Source organism: Salmo trutta, chromosome 9 (assembly GCF_901001165.1).
Source record: "Salmo trutta chromosome 9, fSalTru1.1, whole genome shotgun sequence".
In the NCBI taxonomy this organism is placed as follows: domain Eukaryota; kingdom Metazoa; phylum Chordata; class Actinopteri; order Salmoniformes; family Salmonidae; genus Salmo; species Salmo trutta.
The window spans coordinates 12,825,664-12,850,058 of NC_042965.1; the positions used below are offsets into that span (position 1 = coordinate 12,825,664).

At 44.8% G+C, this 24,395-nt stretch overlaps 1 protein-coding gene across 1 annotated transcript in view; it reads right to left on the minus strand.

Moving 5' to 3' along the window:
• LOC115199912 (voltage-dependent N-type calcium channel subunit alpha-1B) overlaps positions 1-24,395 on the minus strand; it is a 141,867-nt gene that overhangs the window by 67,040 nt on the left and 50,432 nt on the right. Inside the window, exon 8 of the mRNA XM_029762453.1 lies at positions 17,788-17,891. Within this exon, the coding sequence (XP_029618313.1) occupies positions 17,788-17,891 (104 nt within the window). The remainder of the gene's footprint in view (positions 1-17,787; positions 17,892-24,395) is intronic.

Sequence of the window (24,395 nt, forward strand, 5' to 3'; positions counted from 1 at the left end):
CCCTTTATATAGCCCTGCTATTGTTATTTACTGCTGCTCCTTAATTATTTGTTTTTCATATCTCTTACTTTTTTTTCTTCAAACTGCATTGTTGGTTAAGGGCTTGTAAGTAAGCATTTCACCTGTTGTATTCGGCGCATGTGACAAATACAATTTGATTTGCCTGGCTAGTTGCGAGTGGGATTTTTGGGACTGTTTTGCAGGTTTCACTTCTTTCGACCCAGTCGACAAGAGCAGTGGTGGCTAATCTGCCTCCATTTTGTTATGGACGAACAGATCACAAAAAGTTGGTTCGTTTTTAGTAAGTTTTCAAGTGGTTCGTGTGATCTCGGCTGGGTGCCAAGCGGAATCTGTTAAACATCTTGTCTCCTTTTGTAGGCAAGTGTTAATGCTTCTTAACAACGCAGAAAAGCAGCTAAATGTACACGTCAAGGTTAAGCAGGGGGGAGGGGTGGTACGCATGTTTTGATAGCAAAGTTAGCTTCTGGTGTTCTGAGTGTGGGGACTTAAGGTACAACAAGTTTGCGTGCCCATATAAGGTCCAGAGAGAGGGAGTTCGTGATAGTGCAGACAAATCAAATCAAATGTTATTTGTCACATGCGCCAAATACAAAAGCTGTATACCTTACAGTGAAATGCTTACTTACAAACCCTTAACCAACAATGCAGTTTCACGATTCAATAACAAGGCTATATACAGGGTGTACCGGTACCGAGTCAATGTTCGGGGGTTCAGGTTAGTCGAGGAAATTGAGGTAATATGTACATCTAGGTAGGGGTAAAGTGACAATGCATAGATAATATACAGAGAGTAGCAGTCTTAAGGCTTGGGGGTAGAAGCTGTTAAGGAGCCTTTTGGACCTAGACTTGGCGCTCCGGTACCGCTTGCCGTAGCAGAGAGCACCGTCCATGACTAGGGTGACTGGACTCTTTGCCAATTTTTGGGGTCATCCTCTGACACCGAATGGTATAAAGGTACTGGATAGCAGGAAGCTTGGCCCCAGTGATGTACTGGGCCATATGCACTACCCTCTGTAGCACCTTGAGGTCGGATACCAAGCAGTTTCCATACCAGGCGGTGATGCAACCAGTCAGAATGCTCTCAATGGTGCAGCTGTATAACTTTTTGAGGATCTGAGGACCCATGCCAAATCTTTTCAGTCTCCGGAGGGGGAATAGGCGTTGTCGTGCCATACTCAGCGCATACTCTGAATACACGTCCTGGTAATCCGTCTGGCCCTGCTGTCTAGTGAATGTTGACCTCTTTAAAGGTCTTACTCTCATCGGTTACAGAGAGCGTAATCACACAGTCATCCGGAACAGCTGGTGCTCTCATGCATGCTTCAGTGTTGCTTGCCTTGAAGCTCGCATAGAAGTAATTTAGGTCATCTGGTAGGCTCGTGTAACTGGGCTGCTCATGGCTGGGCTTCTCTTTGTAGTTCGTAATAGTTTGCAAGCCCTGCCACATCAGACGAGCATCAGAGCCGGTGGAGTAGGATTCAATCTTAGTCCTGTATTGACGCTTTGCCTGTTTGATGGTTCATCGGAGGGCATTTCTTATAAGCGTCCGCTCCTTGATAGAGTCAGCTCTACCCGTTAGCTCAGTGCGGATGTTGCCTGTAATCCATGGAACCGGGTTGGGGTATGTACGTACGATCACTGTGGGGACGACGTCAACGATGCACTTATTGATGAAGCCGATGACTGATGTAGTATGCTCCTCAATGCCATAGGATGAATCCCGGAACATATTCCAGTCCATGCTGTTAAAACAGTACTGTAGCTTACAGTGGTTCCTCCTTTAAAAGTTGTGTCATACTGCAGCACACCTTGCGGGCTACTGCAGCATTCTGTAGCATGTTATCTATTGTCAGCCATTTTTTCTGTTAATGCAAGTTAGTGCTAGTTTTACCACCAGAGGGCATCTTTGAGAAGCATTTGATAGTCTTCCATATTGGCATTACCAGAGAATTTAAAACCTTTTTTGTAATAACATAGTATATGGGATTGATTTTAAGAAATTTGGTTTAATTAATTTGATTAATATTATGGTGTTTCTATTCTGAGAAAAATTAAAAAAGAAACCCTCAGGGTTTCCGTTAGGATAGAATGGAAAATATGGCGCTGTACAACGTGACGGCCGGGAGTAGGCTACAGCATGAGAGGATTGGAGGATTCTAAATTGTTTGCCTTCATTAGACAACTTTGTTCCAATATTTCTGTAAATCAGTTATATTTATTCCCATAGTAATTCATTATGGATCCATAACTAAATAAACATCAGCATTTTGAAAGAGTGTTTTTATCCTTATTTTATTAACGAAAGCATAAAGATGCTGATGATGAAATACAGTAATGTATAATAAAGCATTTAAAGCATTTTGAAGATATAAGCCACCTGCATTTGTTTATTAGGCTACTGTGCAGTCTGACAAGTAAACATAGCCTACAGTACATACTGTAGTAAACATGGGAAAGTGCCTAATTCTTTACATAAGGGAGAGCAGGCCATGTCCAGACTTTCTCAGTGACCTCAAGTTCTCATTAACTCTGTCTTTAATGCATTTTCGGGTTGCATCAGTCATGGATGGAAATTTCTGAGACACAGTATTAATGATGAACACCCGCAGGTTCACTGGTAAACCACATTTGCCTCGGGATCCATCCCAGTTTGTATTCTGTGCCCACTCGTGGTATCTCTCTTCGGGTACACATCCTTGGAATAGCAGAACAGCATAACGGTCCAGGCAGCCCTTGCTGTGCCTGGTGAGCAGTTGGTCAAGTTCTGTTGTCAGAAAAGGAATGGAAATGTCAGGGTGAACCGACGACCTGACAAACCAGCCACGTATGTTGACTCTGCCTGTCGGAGGTGTAGTTCCAGAGCTCACTGGTGTGTCTGGTATGGATTATGACTCCATCTTGTTTCTCGCCCTTTTCAACGTGTCATTCTCCACCTGACTCTCCGCCAATGCCGCCTGACTCACCACAAATGCCGCCTGACTCTCCACAACTCGAAAGCCCAGGAAAATGAACAGGTACAGTAGGCGACAATACTGTAAAGTAGGCCTAATAATGCTAAAAATAATGCTTAAATAAATTGACTGCTGGTCTTTACTGTATGCTGCACATTTTTACATTGTATTTCAATGTAAAGTACGACTAAAACGTAGTTTAAATGAACATCCGCATTTGAATGTCTTTTTTCTTGTTATTTTATTAACGAAAGCATAAAGATGTTGATGAATAAATACAGTACTGCTGTTTCGAGTTAGAAAAATAACACTTTAGAGTACTTAAGCATTGAATACATTGCAAGTTAAAATGAAGATTATTTTTGAAATAAATTGCTCGACTGGTGTAGGTTTTCTCCAAAAGTTGGCGTGCAACACTTGCATAACAAGTTAGCTATATTTTCAGCACCAGCCACTGTTCACCTTCTATTGATTGCGCTGCAGTTGCCGCCAGTTGTTTTTGAAATGTAACCTTTATTTAACTAGGCAAGTCAGGTAAGAACAAATTCTTATTTACAATGACGGCCTACCCAGCCAAACCCGGATGATGCTGGACCAATTGTTCCGCCACCCTATGGCACTCAAAATCACGCTCAGATGTGATATAGCCTGTATTCGAACCAGGAACTGTAGTAAAGCCTCTTGCACTGAGATGCAGTGCATTAGACCACTGTACCACTCGGGAGCCATGACCAATATATACTACCCCCCCTCCCCAAATTGCCGATGCACGGAAAACACAGCCAACTGTATATGTCGTCGTTTAGCCACAACTCGGTGAAACATAATATATTTCAGTTTTTAATGTCCCGTTGGTAGGATAGTCTCGAACAGAGCTCATCCAGTTTATTCTCCAATGATTGCACGTTGGCCAATAAGACGGATGGTAGAGGTGGGTTACCCACTCGCCGACAAATTCTCACAAGGCACCCGGATCTGCGTCCCCTGTATCGGTGTCTCCTCTTCATGCGAATGACAGGGATTTGGGCCTTGTCCGGTAGCAGCTGCAAATCCTTTGCGTCTGACTCATTAAAGAAAAAATCTTTGTCCAGTTCGAGGTGAGTAATCACTGTTCTGATATCCAGAAGCTTTTTTCGGTCATAAGAGACAGTGGCAGAAACATTATGTACAAAATAAGTTACAAACAACGCGAAAAAACACACAAAACAGCACAATTGGTTAGAAGCCCGTAAAACGGCAGCCATCTCCTCTGGCGCCATTCCTTCTGGAATCAGGCGACACCGTTGGCTAGTACGCAGGAGGCAGAGGCTGGGGTTACCTCTGCTATGGGGCAGGCTACTGGATGAGGTACCGGGGGAGAGGAGAATAGAGCAGGGCCAAGTGGTGGTGCGCAGGCCGCAGAGGAAGACGGAGTGGGAGCTAGTGGGCTGGTGGGGGTGAGTGTGGTTGCAGCTGGACAAAATGAGCGGAGGCAGGTTGCTGTAGTAACATAGACTCCGGTGGTGGGTAGGAGGTGAGTACTGGGTCTGAGGTGAACGGTAAGCAAGCTGGTGGGGCTAAGGAGAAGAAAAAGGTGGTGAAGAAAAGAGGGAAAAAGAGTTTGGCTGGGCAAAAGCAAGGTGGGCTCATCCCAGGAAATATTTCTTGTCATTGGGGAGGATGTACTGATCAGGTGGTAAGTGCTGGAGGGGCAGACGGGGGAGAAGGAGGACGGTACCATGCCAATGGAGGAGGAGGAAGAGCGGGATGAATTGGGGGGAGAGGAGGATGAGGAGGCCTCGTATTCAGACAAAATTGGAACCTGAGCAGACAGACAGTCAGGCGGAGAGCCCAGTATATATGGTGAGAGAATTTTCTAGGTTGAAGACTAAAGGGATGGAGACTAAAGGGAAAAGGAAGGTTCCTCTGGAGTCTTATTTTCCTGATCCTGGAAGGTTTGTAAGGTCAGTACAACACACAATGAAGAATGAGGGGTTTAGTGTCCAATCATCCAGGATGCGGTATAGGCTGAGGAAATGGTTCACAGGGGTGCGTCTTCAGAATCTGCTTAAATGGATAGTTATTTTCTGGCATGGTGGCTTTATGGGCTTCTCTACTGGTTTGTGATTTTGTTGTTATCCATACCACCTGTTATGGAGATTTTACGGTTAGGCTGTCACGACTTCCGCCAAAGTCGGTCCCTCTCCTTGTTCAGGCGGCGTTCGGCGGTCGACGTCACCAGCCTTCTAGCCATCGCCGATCCACTTTTAATTTTCCATTTGTTTGTTCTTGTCTAACACACCTGGTTTCATTCCCCCAATTACTTGTTCATTATTTAACCCTCTGTTCCCCCAAGTTTGTTTGTGATTGATTGTTTGTTTGTAATACGGTCCGTTATTGTGGGCTCGTATTATTGCATTTTATTTGTGAATATTTGAGTAAATTAAGTTTATTACTCATATCTGCTGTCCTGCGCCTGACTCCTCTACACCAGCTACACACAGGCAATATTACATAGGCTCCCTTATCATGAATGGTTGCAGAGACGGGGGGGTAAGAGGGGGTTGATGGGGGAATATGTAAAAGAAAACATTTAAATGTGATGTTTTTGCAAGAGACACACAGTGTTGTGATTAATGAACTGGATCGGGGGGCCTGGTGGAAGGGGGCGGAGGTGCTGAGCCATGGCCCAAACCTTAGTGCTGGGGTAGCAGTGTTTTTTCCCCGAGCCTGAGTGTCAACATTCTTCTTTAAAGGTGTTGTGTAAGGGTAGGTTGTTAGTATATGTGGGTGAAGGTGGATGAGGTAAGGTGAGTACAGCTCGTCTGAATCGTATCTATACATTCAACAATCAGCTATTGAGGGCCTCCATTCTCTCACTTGGGTTTTCAGACCATCATATTGCCATGGCTCAGTTCTCTGTTTCACCAGTGCCCGGTGTAAAGCTCTTACAAGATTATACTTTTTCCTCAAGCTTCCAAGGCTTTTGGGAGAGGTGGGGACAGCAGATGTAGGGAAAGCCCAGATTCTGGTTTTCTGTTAGCAGTATACAGCTTTGGGGAAGCTTCAGCGTAGCATAAGTGAGGTGGAGACTGAGCTGGTGGGGAAGGGTGGGTTGGGGCTGCAAGATAATCTGAATTATGCAGGGACCTAGGGTACTTTTTCAGATTAAAGCAAAGGAGCACTTGTAAGAGCTAGATTTTCCATGTTGAGGAAATGGATGCTCCCAGCTCTTTATTTTTTGGTTTGGAAAAACAGAGTAGGGAAACCAAGAAAATCCATTGTTTACGTTTGTCTGATAGGCAAGTCACTTCTGTTGTGGGGGAGATGCGGGAGCAGGCTGTGGAGTTCTTCTCTGATTTGTATAGGGAAGAACTCCTGTGTGTTCTCAGGTTCTGCTCACTTCTAGAGGTGCGTGGGTAAAATCACTGAGGAAGCCGGAGGAAAAAAAAGCCACATTACAACATATGTGTTGTGATAATTGTGTTGTTTGCTCTATAACCTGTTAGCTCATATGCCTTGCGACCGTGATATATAAATCAAATCAAACTTTATTTGTCACATGTGCGGACTACAACAAGTGTAGACTTTACCGTGAAACGCTTTCTTACAAGCCCTTAACCAACAGAGCAGTTCAAGAGGAAAAAAATATTTACCAAGTAGACTAAAATCAAAATAAATAATAAAAAGTAACACAATAAGAATAACAATAACGAGGCTATATACAGGAGGCACCGGTACCGACTCAGTGTGCAGGGGTACATGTTAGTTGAGGTAATTTGTATATGTACGTGGGGGCCAAGTGACTATGCATAAACAAACAGCGAGTAGCGATTTTATGAATTGTTTAGCAGTCTTATGGCTTGGGGGTAGAAGCTGTTGAGGAGCCTTTTCGTCCTAGACTTGGCACCCCGGGTACCGCTTGCCGTGCGGTAGCAGAGAAAACTATAACTTGGGTGACTGGAGTCTCTGACAATTTTGTGGGCTTTCCTCTGACACCGCCTATTATATAGGTCCTGGATGGCAGGAAGCTTGGCCCCAGTGATGAACTGGGCCATTCGCACTACCCTCTGTAGCGCCTTACAGTCAGATGCCGAGCAGTTGCCATACCAGGTGGGGATGCAACCAGTCGGGATGCTCTCGATGGTGCAGCTGTAGAACTTTTTGAGGATCCGGGGACCCATGCTAAATCTTTTCAGTCTCCTGAGGGGTGAAAAGGTTTTGTCGTGCCCTCTTCACGACTGTCTTGGTATGTTTGGACCATGACAGTTCGTTGGTGATGTGGACACCAAGGAACTTGAAACTCTCAACCCGCTCCACCACAGCCCCATCGATGTTAATGGGGGTTGTTGTCCTGGCACCTCACTGCCAGGTCTCTGACCTCCTCCCTACAGGCTGTCTCATCGTTGTCGGTGATCAGGCTTACCATTGTTGTGTCATCAGCAAACTTAATGATGGTGTTGGAGTCGTGGGTGAACAGGGAATACAGGAGGGGACTAAGTACACACCCCTGAGGGGCCCCAGTGTTAAGGATCAGCGTGGCAGAAGTGTTGTTGCCTACTCTTACCACCTAGGGGGTCGGCCCAGCAGGAAGTCCAGGATCCAGTTGCAGAGGGAGGTGTTTAGTCCCAGGGTCCTTAGCTTAGTGATGAGCTTCGTGGGCACTATGGTGTTGAACGCTGAGCTGTAGTCAATGAACAGCATTCTCACATAGGTGATCATTTTGTCCAGGTGAGAAAGGGCAGTGTGGAGTGCGATTGAGATTGTGTGAAGTGGGTCTAGGGTGTCCGGAAGGATGCTGTTGATGTGAGCCATGACCAGCCTTTCAAAGCACTTCATGGCTACCAACATGAGTGTCCCGTGTAGCTCAGTTGGTAGAGCATGGTGTTTGCAATGCCAGGGTTGTGGGTTCGATTCCCACAGGGGACCAGTAGGGAGAAAAAAATGTATGCATTCACTACTGTAAGTCGCTCTGGATAAGAGTGTCTGTTAAATGACTCAAATATAATAATTTAGGCAGGTTACCTTTGATTCCTTGGGCACAGGGACTATGGTGGTCTGCTTGAAATATGTAGGTATTATAGACTCGGTCAGGGAGAGGTTGAAAATGTCAGTGAAGACACTTGAGAGTTGGTCCGCACATGCTGTGAGTACACGTCCTGGTAATCCATCTGGCACAGCGGCTTTGTGAATATTGACCTGTTTAAAGGTTTTGTTCACATCGGCTACCGAGAGCGTTATCACACAGTCATCCAGAACAGCTGGTGCTCTCGTGCAAGCTTCAGTGTTGCTTGCCTCGAAGCGAGCATAAAAGGCATTTAGCTCATCTGGTAGGCTTGCGTCACTGGGCAGCTTGCGTCTGGGTTTCCCTTTGTAGTCTGTAATAGTTTTCATGCCCTGCCACATCCGATGAGCATCAGAGCCGGTGTAGTATGATTCAATCTTAATCCTGTATTGACGCTTTGCTTGTTTGATGGTTCATCTGAGGGCATAGTGGGATTTCTTATAAGCGCCCGGATTAGTCTCCCACTCCTTGAAAGCGGCAGCTCTAGACTTTAGCTCGATGCGGGTGTTGCCTGTAGTCCATGGCTTCTGGTTAGGATATGTATGTACAGTCACCATGGGGATGATGTCATCGTTGCACTTATTGATGAAGCCGATGACTGAGGTGGTGTATTCCTCAATGTCATTGGATGAATTCCGGAACATATTCCAGTCTGTGCTAGCAAAACAGTCCTGTAGTGTAGCATCTGCGTCATCTGACCACTTCTGTATTGAGCGAGTCACTGGTTCTTCCTGCTTTAGTTTTTGCTTGTAAGCAGGAATCAGATATAATTATGGTCAGATTTGCCAAATGGAGGGCGGGGGAGAGCTTTGTATGCATCTCTGTGTGTGGAGTAAAGGTGGTCTAGGATTTTTTTTCCCTGGTTGCACATGTGACATGCTGGTAAAAATTTGGTAAAACTGATTTAAGTTTACCTGCATCAAAGTCCCCGGCCACTAGGAGCGTCGCTTCTGGATGAGCATTTTCTTCTTTGCTAATGGCCTTATAGAGTTGGTTGAGAGCGGTCTTAGTGCCAGCATCGGTCTGTGGTGGTAAATAGATGGCTATGAATAATACAGATGAGAACTCTTGGTAGATAGTGTGGTCTACAGCTTATCATAAGGTACTCAACCTCAGGCGAGCGATACCTCAAGACTTCTTTAATATTAGACATCATGCACCAGATGTTATTGACAAAAAGACACACACCCCCACCCCTCGTCTTACCAGATGTAGTGTCTCTGTTCTGCCTGTGCATGGAAAATCCTGTTAGCTCTAAATATTGTCCGCATCTTTGTTCAGCCACGTCTCGGTGAAACATAAGACGTTACAGTTTTTAATGTCCCGTTGGTAGGATCATTTTAATAGTAGGTCATCAATTTTATTTTCCAATGATTGCACGTTAGCAAGAAGAATGGAAGGCAATGGGAGTTTACTCACTCGCGTCCGGATTCTCAGAAGGGTGCCCGCAGTGAGTAATCGCTTTTCTGATGTACAGGAGTTATTTTCGGTCAGACAGTAGCAGCAACATTATGTACACAATAAGTTAAAAAATAAGTTACACAAAACGCCAAAAAAATAACAAACTATCACAATTGGTTGGGAGAATGTAAAATGTCAGCCATGTTCTTCGGCGCAGAGACAATAAGAAGACACAATGGCAGAATAAATTCAACCATACCTTTGTTTCATCACAAAAGCGGAGAGCAACATCTGTCCTATGAAGTCCACAAAGCATATTGCATGTAACAAACAATTACATGACCTACAGCATGGTCAAGCAAGTTAATACATTTCTGACATTTTCAGACCACTGAACAACTATTTATTTAGAACCACAGAGAGTTACCGCAAGTCGCAAAGAAAACAGGAGCTGCCTCCACTATTCCAGCACCATTTCATTATCATCAAATCACCCATGCTTTGTCTTATACGGTGACAACTAAAAGATAACAAAAATAATTTAGTCCAATCAACGTAAGCTAAAAATGATGTGACTGTCCATGGTTTTGATTTCTGTGTGCGTGTGTGTTCGTGTGCGCTCGTGCAAGTAGAAAAATAAGTTCTCTCACTCTACTTGTAGAGAATTGTCAATGCCATCCTCCTCTCTTTTATGTTGACAAAACGGTCTATGACTCTGACATTCAGTACACGCTTTTAGTTTTTGTTGTCCTAGGCTAGCTGGCTAAAATGCTTGCTCGCTAGCCTAACTTCCATTCATGGACAATGTTAGCTAGTTAATATTAGCCTTCTACATCTAGCTACATATTGAACTTCCATCCTCTCAGGCCAGGAATTTATGGTTGGATCAGAATCCCCGTTATAATCATTGGCCAGTACAGACAATTAATAAAACCACAAGTCCAAATCTGTATCTCCATCCATGGCTAATTTAGGAAAGGGACAATTTTAGCTAACTAACTAGGCAACGGAGGACAACAACACAACCACATGCAACAAATCAAGTTGTTTCAGTCAATGACGTATGCTCTCCATGCGATTTGATAGGAGTGACGCCAAATCCAAACTGGCTTCCCTTGACACTTTTTTTTGGTGCACCAGGTCCATCCTCAGTTGAGCTCACTAAGTTTAGCTCAAAGCTGATTGGCTATTGTTTTATACTTTTTTGATCAAGAAAGGCCAAATGCTCACTGGCTTCCTTTGCATTCAATGCTACGGGCGGCAAAAATATCATACTCTTTTGGACCAGACAGTTTCAGATAAATAGCCTACACATACAGAGACAGATGGGCACTGTTTCGCTCGCATGCTTTCTCCGGTGAGATTCACTTCCCTCTCCATCCAGCCTCTCAACGTGACATCACTAACATGAAACTGTGCAAATTTTCTATTTCAACAGCAGTCTCTTATTTAAATACATTTTAAACATAAAATATATCTCACATAAAATGTACACTACATGACCAAAGGTAAGTGGACACCTGCTCGTCGAACATCTCATTCCAAAATCATGGGCATTAATATCGAATTGGTTCCACCTCTGCTGCTATAAAAGCTTCCACTCTTCTGGGAAGGCTTTTCACTAGATGTCGGAACATTGCTGTGGGGACTTGCTTCCATTCAGCCACAAGACCTTTAGTGAGGTTGGACACTGATGTTGGGCGATTAGGCCTGGCTCGCAATCGGTGTTCCAATTCATCCCAAAGGTGGTTGATAGGGTTGAAGTCAGGGCTCTGTGTAGGCTAGTCAAGTTCTTCCACACCAATCTTGACAAACCATTTCTGTGTGGACATCGCTTTGTGCACGGGGGCATTGTCATGCTGAAACAGGAAAGGGCCTTCCCCAAACTACTGCCACAAAGAATGTCATTGTATGCTGTTTCATTAAGATTTCCCTTCACTGGAACTAAGGAACCTAGCCTGAACCATGGAAAACAGCCCCAGACCATTATTCCTCATCCAAAAAACTTTACAATTGGCGCTATGCATTGGGGCAGGTAGCGTTCTCCTGGAATCCGTCAAACCCAGATTCGTCCGTCGGACTGCTAGATGGTGAAGCGTGATTCATCACTCCAGAGAACGCGTTTCCACTGCTCCAGAGTCCAATGGCGGCGAGCTTTACACCACTCCAGCCAATGCTTGGCATTGTGCATGGTGATATTAGGCTTGTGTGCGGCTGCTCGGCCATGGAATCCCATTTCATGAAGCTCCCGACGAACAGTTCTTGTGCTGACGTTGCTTCCAGAGGCAGTTTGGAACTCGGTAGTGAGTGTTGCAGATGATTTTCACACGCTACACGCTTCAGCACTCGGCGGTCCGGTTCTGTGAGCTTGTGTGGCCTACCACTTCGCGGCTAAGCCGCTGTTGCTCCTAGACGTTTCCACTTCACAATAACTGCACTTAAAGTTGACTGGGGCAGCTCTAGCAGGGCAGAAATATGACAAACTGACTTGTTGGAAAGGTGGCATCCTATGACGGTGCCACATTGAAAGTAACTGAGCTCTTCTGTACGGGACATTTAACTGCCAATGTTTGTCTATGGAGATTGCATGTCTGTGTGCTTGATTTTATACACCTGTCAGCAACGGGTATGGCTGAAATAGCCGAATCCACTAATTTGAAGGGTTGTCCACATACTTTTGGCCATGTACTGTACATTCAGCCTCTTGCGAATTGAAGGAGATTATGAAACACGGAGAATTTTACGTACATTTTTTTATTGATCAATTTTGGCCTGGCTTGGCTTCCCTTGGCAAGCCTGGCTTCCCTTGGCATCCATAAATACACGCCACTGCTGCTCACAGACCTTCCCAAATGCTCTCTGTCGCAGAGAAATGGACATTTCCCTGTCCTTTCATAAACTCTTGGCTTCCGTCTCTCAGATGGCCCCCGGCTGTGCCCAAGGAGTCGACGGTCTGCCAGTGGATTATTATAAAAATTATTGGACAGGACTTGTTCTGCGTGTTATGTGAGTGCGTCGGGGTGGGGGAGCTGCCGCTAAGCTGTAGACGGACTTGAGCGACTTAAAGAACTGGAGGCCTGTGGCATTGCTCTGTTTGGACTATAAGGTCTTTGCCAAGGTCCTCACTAACAGACTCAAGTCGTACCTGGACTCTATTGTACACAAGGACCAAACGTACTGTGTTCCAAGACGCTCAATCACAGACAATCTGTTCATAATAATCAGGGACATGCTGGACCTGTCAAGGCTTTCAAATGTGAACGTTCTACTGGTTTCCTCGGACCAGGAGAAAGCCTTTTATAGGGTGGACCATGAATATCTGTTCAATGTGTTGTCTTGTTTTGATTGTGGGGAGAATTTTGTGGCCTGTGTTAAAATGTTGCATGCCAGGGTTCTTGTATGGTTAAGGTGCGGGGAGGGCTCAGTAGGCCAGTCTTGGTAGGGTGGTGCATTTGCCAGGGATGCCCTCTGTCGGGGCAGCTATACACTCTATACACTCACAAGCGGTTCTGTCGAGGCTGGTGAATTTTAAGTGACTCCTCTCCCAAGTGTCATAAAGAGGGAGGGTGCTGATCAACAACTTGGCGGCATCCTCCCTATGGCATAAATCGCCTGTAGCAGACCTGCAGCTGCCGGGGGGTGGAAAACTCCCTAAGAGAAAGCTAGCCAACTTTAGCCAGTTAGCTTTGGGTGCTTGGTTGGGACAAGCATGCATTGTTGGCGGGCAAGCTGCAAAAGGACGAGTACGTTACAATTCCCCATCGTTTATCAGTGCAATTTTAATGGCCAACTAGCTGAAAAGGTTTGAGAGGGTTTATTTAATGTTTCTTCGTTAGATGTTAGATCATCCTTCTCTGGCTAGCATTCGTTGTTGATCTTGCATAACTGAGGGATTGGGTTTGATCAATAGGACTGTACATTTCCCAAATGTAAGAGGACTCCCAAGTGGTGTTTACATATTTGCAGAAATCCATTCAGGTGTATTTTGTGACTTTTGGCGAATGTGTTCTAATGATCTAAAGTCACACTGTTGCAACTGCCTGTTAACACACAGTCTAGTTCAAAGTGAGCGATGGCCGGCCTGTGTGCAAATGGCTTGTTGGTATAAAGGCCTATTGTAGCTCTGATTGGCTATGGTGCAGCGGTCTGCATAGACTCTGGTCCTGGATGAGACAGATGTTTTTATTAAGTTTTATTTACTGCAGTGATTATTAATTGTCCAAACGCACGGCCGCTTTCCCACTCTAAATTGCTATAGAATTGTGTATACAAGTGCCTTAGTATACTTAATTCCCAAACATTCTAAGAATTTATGAAAATGTGAAAATGGCAATATAAAGTGCTCGCTTGTCAGATGTTTTATTTTTTTTAAAGTGTCATATTCTTCCTGGGGTCTGTATGAACAGATTTGAATAAGATTTCATGCAGCTAAAATGCTGTCAGTTCCACTTTAAGTATACATGTCTTTTTTAAAATGCATAGTACGTCCAGCTCATTGCAAAGTGGTGTGTGACACACTGATGAAGACTGCTTTCCGTTGCCTATGCATTTGCTGTTTGAGATGCTGTAGCAGCAGCTTTTGCGCTGTATGACAGATTTTCCGCTCTAAGGCTCTGTATATGTATGCTGTACGCGTTTGATAAGATACATAACGAATATACTGTACACACGGGCCAACTTCATTCCAAGGAATTATGCAAATTAACCTATAGACCGATTAGCATAACCAGTCAAATGTATTTACATCGGCTGGTATTTGCATCAATGAATAGGCAGAAAAGTATTATTTCGCAATGACATTTTTTCTTCTTCTCCTGGTGCCAATTTTATTTATCTGCTTTTCAAATTGTTTAATCGGCCAAAAGCCGGCTATTATTGGCTAATGGAAACCCTGACACACAAACTGCTCAGAGTTGGGGTACTATGCTTGAAAATGTTCAATTGACCCAATCAAATGTGAAGCTGTAGCCTACACATGCCACACAATATAAACAACAAGATCTGAACATGAGTCAGAAGTCAAGGTTGAGACTGAGTGGTACAGTATGTGTATATTCATTTACAGTACAGATAGTAGTGGTGAAGCTACAGGACACAGCATGGGCCTCTACCTGACTGACTGACAGATGTGACCCTGCTGGGAAGGATCTGAAAGAACTGACCTTCTACTCCACACAGAGGAAAGGAGGGAGGAGATAAAAAGAAAGGGAGAGAGAGAGAAGCGAGAGAGAGATAAAAAGGCTGGGTGGTGCCTCAAGCTGGGCTGTCTGTGGCACTTCCGTTGGCCTACTGAAATCCCTCACAGAGTGACCTGATGGGGTGATCTGGGGGTGGAGGGTAGGATGAAGGGCAGGAGGGCAGGCGGCATTAGGAGTGGTGATGGGATAAAATATGAGCCTTGCTGCCTCTGACCGCTGCCCCTGGAGCTGTGGCCTCTAAACCCTGTGTGTGGCTGCAGCCTGCAGCCCTGGCCCCCTCCAGGACAGACAGTGCCCTTTAGAATGTGACACAGCCCCGCCACAGTGTATCAGTGACCTTTCACCCTCCTGAGCACAGTAAACACAGCTGACAGAGGGAGAATCTCAATTGCATACTCCTCGCGTCCTCTCTCCTTGCCTTCTCCTTATAACCCATTGGAGGAGAAGGTTAGCGGGGCAGGACCTCTGGCTTTATCATCCAATGGGTTTTGAGAAAGAGGCGAGGAGAGAGGACGCGAGGAGTATGCAATTAAGATTCTCCCAGGGTCTAGCGAGACTAGAGAGAGCAGAGCAGGCCCAGAGCATGGCCAGGGTTGGGCCAGGGATAACAGGAGACTAGGGAATGCTTTGAGCTGTTTGAAGTAGGATAAAGGAACACAGAGAGAACAGATAAAAAGGGATACAGTATAAGGCACTCAAGGCAGACGATGGACACTTTGACCAAAACAGGTGGTAACAGACACAACAACCACAATCAGACTTTGCAGCTTGTAATTTCTCAAATACGTATATCATTTATAATTTCTGTGGCCATCATGAGGATACGCGATTAACTGTCACAGAATGAAGCAGTGTCTCATGACATTAAAGAGCTCAATGCAACTTGTTATGATTATGCATTATGCAAATACTCTCCTAAGAGAAATGTCTTTGAGGGAGTCTCACCTTGAGCATAAAAGTGTGGCTAAATGAATGGATTTCACACTGCGAGACGAGAGGAGAATTATTAACCTATCATCAAGGACAGAGACACTAGCGCAACTGAGAACCAGAATGTTTTATACAAATGAACAGCCTCACCTAAAAACAGCAGTCAACCTTACCGTCTGTAAATCTATATGGGTGAGGTTTTCTACATAACCCCCCGAAAAAACTAGAATGAAGGTAAAATGTAGAAGGGCGGGAAAATAAGATCTGAGAGAAAGCAGAAAGTTGAAATCAAAGAGAGACTGTAAGAAGAGCATAATGCCACATTGATAGCACAGAGGCAGCTGAAGCCATTTGGTCGAACAGCAAGTGAGAATTAGATTTGTTTTCCGAGAAGTAATAAATTCATGTCCCAATAGCAGCTAGAGCACAACCTAGTACACCACACAGCACTCATCAGGAGGCCTTCCATTAAGCTCTGCCACTGTGTGTGTGTGTGTGTGTGTGTGTGTGTGTGTGTGTGTGTGTGTGTGTGTGTGTGTGTGTGTGTGTGTGTGTGTGTGTGTGTGTGTGTGTGTGTGTGTGTGTGTGTGTGTGTGTGTGTGTGTGTGTGTGTGTGTCAACATGCCCCGTGGCTTCAAAACAATTAACAGGGGAAAAAAAGATCTAAATTCCAAATTGCACAGCGTTGGCATTATACTCGATTCACTTGACATGAACGATATGAGGATACATGTGGGAGCAACATCCTTCAATCCAGGGGCTACCATACTGTAGTGTAAGGACAGTAAATGTTGTAAACCAATTTAACACGAGCAATAGAAGCCCTGCCTCATTTCCCTTGACAGTAATTAGAACAGGGTGCTACATTCAGACAACGGTTGTGAAACTGTCTATTCAGGGCAGCAGGTATTCTGCCTCCAGCTTTGACCTGGTTTACTATGCTGTGTAGTGAATCTTAATGAGGGAGTCTAATACAGCTTAGCACTAATGAGCTCTGTACTGTTCTGTACTGTACTGTCTGTTTGAAAACAGTCCGGGTCAGATCAGGTCACTCCCAAGGCAACGTAACTACAACTTGAAAATAGAGAAAAGAGGGAAAATATAAACACAGTACATTACATAAATGAATACTCCCGTTTAGGGTTGCACATTTTGGTGGAAACTTTCCGTGGGAATTAACGGGAATATATGGGAATTAATGGTAATATATGGAAATTAACAAAAATAAATGCAAATTAATATTAATACCATTTAAATGTAGATGTTTTTTTGCATTGGATATATTTACCATATCATATGGAGACAGAAACATAAACTTTTTACCTTAGCTTTTTGATGTATTTCAGAACTGCAGTTTCCTCTGCTTGGAGCAACAGTGAAGTGGGCAGGGCAGTACGGATTTCTTACATCTGCAGAGTCTGAACATCAGACAGGATGGCATTGTCCCCCTCAATCTGTGCAATAGCTACTGCTATAGGTTTCAGGAGTTTCAGGCTGCTTACCATTATCTCCCAAAATACATCATCCAGGAGGATCCTCTTGATGGGGCTGTCCATATCAGCAGACTGTGATATGGCCATTTCTTGGAGAGACTCCTTCCCCTCCAGGAGACTGTCAAACATGATGACAACACCACCCCAACAGGTGTTGCTGGGCAGCTTCAATGTGGTTATTATTCTTCTCACTTTGCTTGGTGAGGTAGATTGCTGATATAACTTGATGACCCTTCACATACTTAACCATTTCCTTGGCTCTCTTGTAGTGTGTCCATTGTTTTCAGTGCCATGATGTCCTTGAGGAGCAGATTCAATGCATGAGCAGCACAGCCAATGGGTCTGATGTGAGGGTAGAACTCCTCCACTTTAGATGAAGCAGTCTTCATGTTCGCAGCACTGTCACCAGTGCAAAAAGGTTCACTGCTATAAGCTAACTTTTTTGATGAATTTAATCAAAATTCTCCAAATTCCAGGGCTTAACTTCCCATGGAAAATTTCCAGAAAAATTCAGGAAATTTACCGGAAGGTTTCCGACCCTTTGCAACCATACTACCATTCGATTAGGCTAACGCCATGCCGATGTTATCAGACAGAAGCTTCACATTAAACAGAGCCAGCAGGGAAGTGAAATGGCTTGTAAAGAGCACTGTACCGCGTGTTTCATAATAGTGGGCTGTTAACACCACCTTTCCCACAGACAGAGATAGTGACATTGGGTCATGGACATGTGTGATGTTGACTCTTACCCAGACAGGACTCCCAGGACCAGGTTGAGCATGAAGAAGGATCCGATGATGATGAGGGGGATGAAGTAGAGCCAGTTCCAGGTGTTGCCTGAGGCATCGTTGGCCTGCAGAAGCACACAGAGAGAGGAGGAGGGTAGACACTTATTTACATTGAAGACGGTGCATATCGGATATTGTGTTTGGGGAAGAAAAATGGTAGCAATAAACAAAACCGTTTTCTTTTGGTGTGCTACAAAAATTCCAAGATCTTGTTTTATTCCTATTGCTATCAATATGACGACATAATGACAAAAACTCCTCCAAGTGGATTTTAACTGGAGGGCTGATGGCTGACACAAATGAATTACTTTCATGTGATATTCAGATCTACGGCTCATCCTTCACGTTGTCAGAGCAGATAGCCCACCCCCCCCCCCCCCCCCCCCCTCTCTCTCCCTCTTGCTCTCTCTCTCTCCAGCTTTTACTCCATCACATCCCCATTCCCAGTGACCACAACCCCCGACCCCCCTTTCTTTCTCCACCTCTTCCCCTCTCCAAGATCCAACTCTATCAGGATGCAAATTCATGGCAGTGATGCTAAGAGTAACAGAGAGAAGCGCTGGTGTTTATGAAGCATGTAACACTTTACAGATGGGCCAGATCTTCTCCAAGGCCATTTCAGCGCAGCCCAATGTATATCGTCTGTAATTGCGAGAGGGACCTGGGGCTGCTGAATCAGCAGGCGAAAACACATACAAATTGGTGTTGCACACATCCCCCTTCCCCCTCCTCCCACTCCCAGCTGTCTCTAAACCATCTGATCGACTGGATAAACCACCACACCCTTCCACCCTGAATGTTTAGCTATGCATCTATTCTGCAAGGCAATATTTTGGCAAGGGAAACATTAGTAGCAACCTCAGATATGCCAGCTTACTGTAAATAACATGAAATGCAAATACATTTTATTCAATGCTTTTATTGCTTTTATATGCTTATGCTACAACGTGATGAAGATGTTGTAAACGTAGATGTGGGGGTTAAGTTGAGGGAGATATTATGCTCGACAGTATGGCTGGCACACACACTACATGTTGGAGGGTTGCAAGCTGTGAACGTCCTTGGGACTGAGCCAAGATATTACAACGTTTCTGGTGTGTAGAGATCTTTTTCTGCTTGAATTACGACAACTGCACTACTGTACAAAAAATATATATACACTGCTCAAAAAAATAAAGGGAACACTTAAACAACACAATGTAACTCCAAGTCAATCACACTTCTGTGAAATCAAACTGTCCACTAAGGAAGCAACACTGATTGACAATACATTTCACATGCTGTTGTGCAAATGGAATAGACAACAGGTGGAAATTATAGGCAATTAGCAAGACACCCCCAATAAAGGAGTGGTTCTGCAGGTGGGGACCACAGACCACTTCTCAGTTCCTATGCTTCCTGGCTGACGTTTTGGTCACTTTTGAATGCTGGCGGTGCTTTCACTCTAGTGGTAGCATGAGACGGAGTCTACAACCCACACAAGTGGCTCAGGTAGTGCAGCTCATCCAGGATGGCACATCAATGCAAGCTGTGGCAAGAAGGTTTGCTGTGTCTGTCAGTGTAGTGTCCAGAGCATGGAGGCGCTACCAGGAGACAGGCCAGAACATCAGGAGACGTGGAGGAGGCCGTAGGAGGACAACAACCCAGCAGCAGGACCGCTACCTCCGCCTTTGTGGAAGGAGGAGCAGGAGCCCTGTCAGAGCCCTGCAAAATGACCTCCAGCAGGCCACAAATGTGCATGTGTCTGCTCAATCGGTCAGAAACAGACTCCATGAGTGTTGTATGAGGGCCCGACGTCCACAGATGGGGGTTGTGCTTACAGCCCAACACTGTGCAGGACGTTTGGCATTTGCCAGAGAACACCAAGATTGGCAAATTCGCCACTGGCACCCTGTGCTCTTCACAGATGAAAGCAGGTTCACACTGAGCACATGTGACAGACGTGACAGAGTCTGGAGACGCCGTGGAGAACGTTCTGCTGCCTGCAACATCCTCCAGCATGACCGGTTTGGCGATGGGTCAGTCATGGTGTGGGGTGGCATTTCTTTGGGGGGCTGCACAGCCCTCCATGTGCTCGCCAGAGGTAGCCTGACTGCCATTAGGTACCGAGATGAGATCCTCAGACCCCTTGTGAGCCCATATGCTGGTGCGGTTGGCCCTGGGTTCCTCCTAATGCAAGACAATGCTAGACCTCATGTGGCTGGAGTATGTCAGCAGTTCCTGCAAGAGGAAGGCATTGATGCTATGGACTGGCCCAGACCTGAATCCAATTGAGCACATCTGGGACATCATGTCTCGCTCCATCCACCAACGCCACGTTGCACCACAGACTGTCCAGGAGTTGGCGGATGCTTTAGTCCAGGTCTGGGAGGAGATCCCTCAGGAGACCATCCACCACCTCATCAGGAGCATGCCCAGGCGTTGTAGGGAGGTCATACAGGCACGTGGAGGCCACACACACTACTGAGCCTCATTTTGACTTGTTTTAAGGACATTACATCAAAGTTGGATCAGCCTGTAGTGTGGTTTTTCACTTTAATTTTGAGTGTGACTCCAAATCCAGACCTCCATGGGTTGATGAATTGGATTTCCATTGATTATTTTTGTGTGATTTTGTTGTCAGCACATTCAACTATGTAAAGAAAAAAGTATTTAATAAGATTATTTCTTTCATTCAGATCTAGGATGTGTTGTTTAAGTGTTCCCTTTATTTTTTTGAGCAGTATATATAAAAAAAATGTAAGAAGAGGAAAAAGCAAAAGCTTTATTTGAAGTTGATCCAGTTTTTTGTCTGTCAAGAGGTTTATGAGAGCCACTCCACTCCAAATCTATCTACTCTAAAAAGGCAGGCTTTCAGTAAACTCTCTTAGTTGATATCCCTAGATCATGACATTCAAAATGCAAGCCCCGAGAGATATTGGATGTAATGCTAAGAGGGCAGATTTAATGTCAGTGGGTCTTGGTTTCTAGGTGAAAAACCTCCATGATGATGAAGTTCTACCAGGAGCAGATAGTTAAGCAATGTTTGCCTTTCATTGTGTGTGGGGATGAACAAGAGGCTTAATGGAGAAACGATAGCTTTACTGCTGTAATGGACACAATCCACACCTATCTCAGAAGAAATCAATGGGTCCCATTGGAAATACAGCCAATAAAAGCTTTATGAGCTTCGAGGGAAAGGAATGGAGAAGGGAAGGTAGGGGAGGGGGGTTGGGGACTGAGGAAGCTGGAGCTGAAGTCATCACTGGTTTCTGTGGCCTCCTGTGGTGAATTGGATCTGTATGTCATAGTGACATCCAAACCCCCACTGCAACAATGCTTATTCTGTCATTTCTCCACATAAGAGATCTAGGGCCCATATTGTTTTCATGACCCCTGTGAGAAAAGCAGAGGGCCTTAGTGGAGGCTCCTCATCAATTATTAAACCTTATTTCAGCATTAAAAGATATTTCTTTCTCCATGTTTACGGCACAGTAAAAATTATTATCATTTTTTATGTGAAGAAGTCTACTGCTGAGGGCAATTCCATCGCTGAAAATTAGCTGAGACGTAAGCAGAAGATAATAATCTGTGATGGTGGGTTTTTTCTTCTAAAAGGCACTGCATAGACGTTTAGTCAATAAAATCGAAATAACATAGTGCTGCCGCTCTGATCAAATGATCAGCAGCCTACTTAGCAGCTTTTACAAATGAAGAGGTGCAGTAAGGTACGTTATTTCTCCAGCAGTCATGTAATATACAGATCCCTATTCAGATCCCATTGATATCTACCCAGAGATGGGATATATACACTATACACTCACCCGATCAAACACGGACATGCTGTATCTTCCTGCTGAAAGGCATTGAAGGATTGCCTGTGAGATGCTTACACGTGCAAAACTCCACCACAGGCATGTAAGACAAACATGCTCCCCTGTGGATTACATTGACAGGAGCAAAACAGGCAGGAAAGACACTATACTACAAAGAGAAAATCCTTTCTATGGGTATATAAAGGTGTTTCACTTCTTCCCAATCAAATCAAACCTCTCCGGATGAGGCTGTACGTCACTGTATATACTGAACTATTTCCAACTACCCCAATACACTGCCACTGACTGAATGAGCACAGAGACAATATGTGCTGGGTTAATGTGTACATGCCTGACGAGAGGATAACATTCTGAACACGCCTGATGAGGAGTCTGGGAAAGAGCAGCCAGCTACTGTACTGTAGCACACCAGACAGACAGACATCCATTTTACAAACTACTGTCATATTTTACATCGTAGAAATCCAACCACGACAAAGACTGCATCGAACCACACTCGTGATGATATCTATCATCTATATACCATTATTGATGTGGTAGCAGCAGTGCATTTGGGCTGTTAAATTAGAGTGTGGGTTCTGGCCCATGGACAGATGGGAGCAGAGGCATATTGACCCAAAGTTCTCCTTGTGTTCAGGATAACAGGATTATGTTGGAGAGAGCAGAGCCGGGGTCTGACAAGCAGGCTGGAGGAGAGGAGCATTTGTTTCCCATTATCCCCTGGTCTCCTGCAGCTAACGCTCGCCTTTCCTTCTCTCAGCTCCATTCTTTTTCATCAGGCCCCCCAGAGAGAGAGAGCAGCTGAGCAGTAGACCAAATGGGAATACCATTTCATACAGCCGGAGTAGTGTGTGTCTCTCTCTAATACAGGCGAGGGCAAGGAACACCCTGTTCCAGAATTCATGAGCCCATACAGAGCAAAGACAGTTTTTATTGTAAACATGCATTGGAAGTTGTGACTTTTACATTTCAGCACCATGGACAGAGACAGATGAAGCCATGTCTCTCCCAATCCTGTCATCTTTCTCACTCTGTCTTTTGTTACTGGCTGCTGTTGCACCAATGAGCTAACTAACACACCCTCTCTGTGGCATGGGGTCATTTTAGATTTCAGCACCATGGACATAAAATATATAGCTATGTTTGTTTTCCCATCATTTTGTTTTCCTATCATTGCTTGCAGTCTATGAAAGAGTCAGGAGGAGACTATTCCGTTCTTATACAAATGATTTTGTCACTGCTGCCCAATTGCAGTAGCTAGCTAACCTACCCAGACAGGCAGGCAGGGCTCTCTCTGTTGCATGGAGTCTTCATCCATCTCTGCTCCCCGAGGGGCTATTTTTAATCATTTAACCAGTGATTAATCAATACAGCAATGTGACTAGCAACGCAAGGAACAGCAGGCTGGGTGACACAACTGCACAGAATACTGACTGGCCTTCTATTTACACAGACTCAATCGTTTACAACCAACACCCTCCCAACAGGTTCATATGTACAGTTAACTAAAGGTACACACGTAAAGTTACTAAATAATCACATAATAGTACAGTCTAGGCTACTTATTATACTATTCCTTGAAATGTTCTCCCCTACCATGACAGAGGCTAAATACATACATGTGTCACAACAGCAGCTGGTGACAGATAAACAGAGATGTGGACTTTGGCTTAAAGAAGAGAGGGAATAGAGGCAACAGGAAACCCATAAACTCATGAGCTTCACTTAAAACCGTCCCCCCAATAACAGCCATCAATCCAGGGGAGTTAACGTGGTTTTAACGGTTAACCCATCACAGCATTGAGGACAATGGTCATTCAGAGCGTGGCAGCAAATACATTGAATGACTTAAAAACTGGGAAAACATTAGGAAAATCTGATCTGTTCTTATCAGTGAGGGTAAACAGGACAACTGAAATTGTTGAAAGAATTGGCATTTCTTGTGAAAACATGGCAACCGGGAATGAGAGAGTACAAATCTGGTGACAGACAGATCTAGATGGAGTGCATCTATCACGCAGCCTCCTCCCCTCTTCTTCCCCTTCTCCCTCCCTCCGCCTGCGTTGTAAACACAGTGTTATCCGTTGCCAGGATTCCATCAGAGGAACTGGAAGAGAGCCCTATTTTTACAGGTGGTTTGGAATATATAGTCCCATGGAGCCCAGTGCTGTGCTGGGCTAGGCCCTCTCTCGTGGGCCAAGCCGTTACCTGACCTTTCTCTATCTGGACTAGACTGGACTAGACTGGACTAGACGGCATTGGACCTCACAGGAGGGAAATCAGGGAAATATACAATGGATGGAAGACATTTTAGACCCATTTTTCACATGTTGAGCATGTATTTTGTCCTCCAAGCCTCAATGAGGCTTTGCAGAGAAAAGCTACACTAAAACACTGCCCTGTCACCATTGACATTTTAGAGCTAACACACACATCGGCCCAGTCTCCCCACTAGGGAGAAGGGAGCAGGCAATAGCATGGTATCACTTTACATCAGGCTGGAGGTACTGTACACAGAGGAAAACAATTGTGTTCATCTGAGAGAGCCAGGCCTGTAAACACAGCAAGGACTCTCTCTCTCTCTGCACTGCCCTTTAATAGGGCCAAAACAGCACTGTGCTACTGCTATTGTATCAGGGACTTTTTAATACTATTTACTACTGATGGCTTTGGATTTCTGAACTTTAAATATTATTCATCATTAGTAATAATAGAGACACAAGGGGTGCCATAGCCGAGGGTCTACACCAGAAG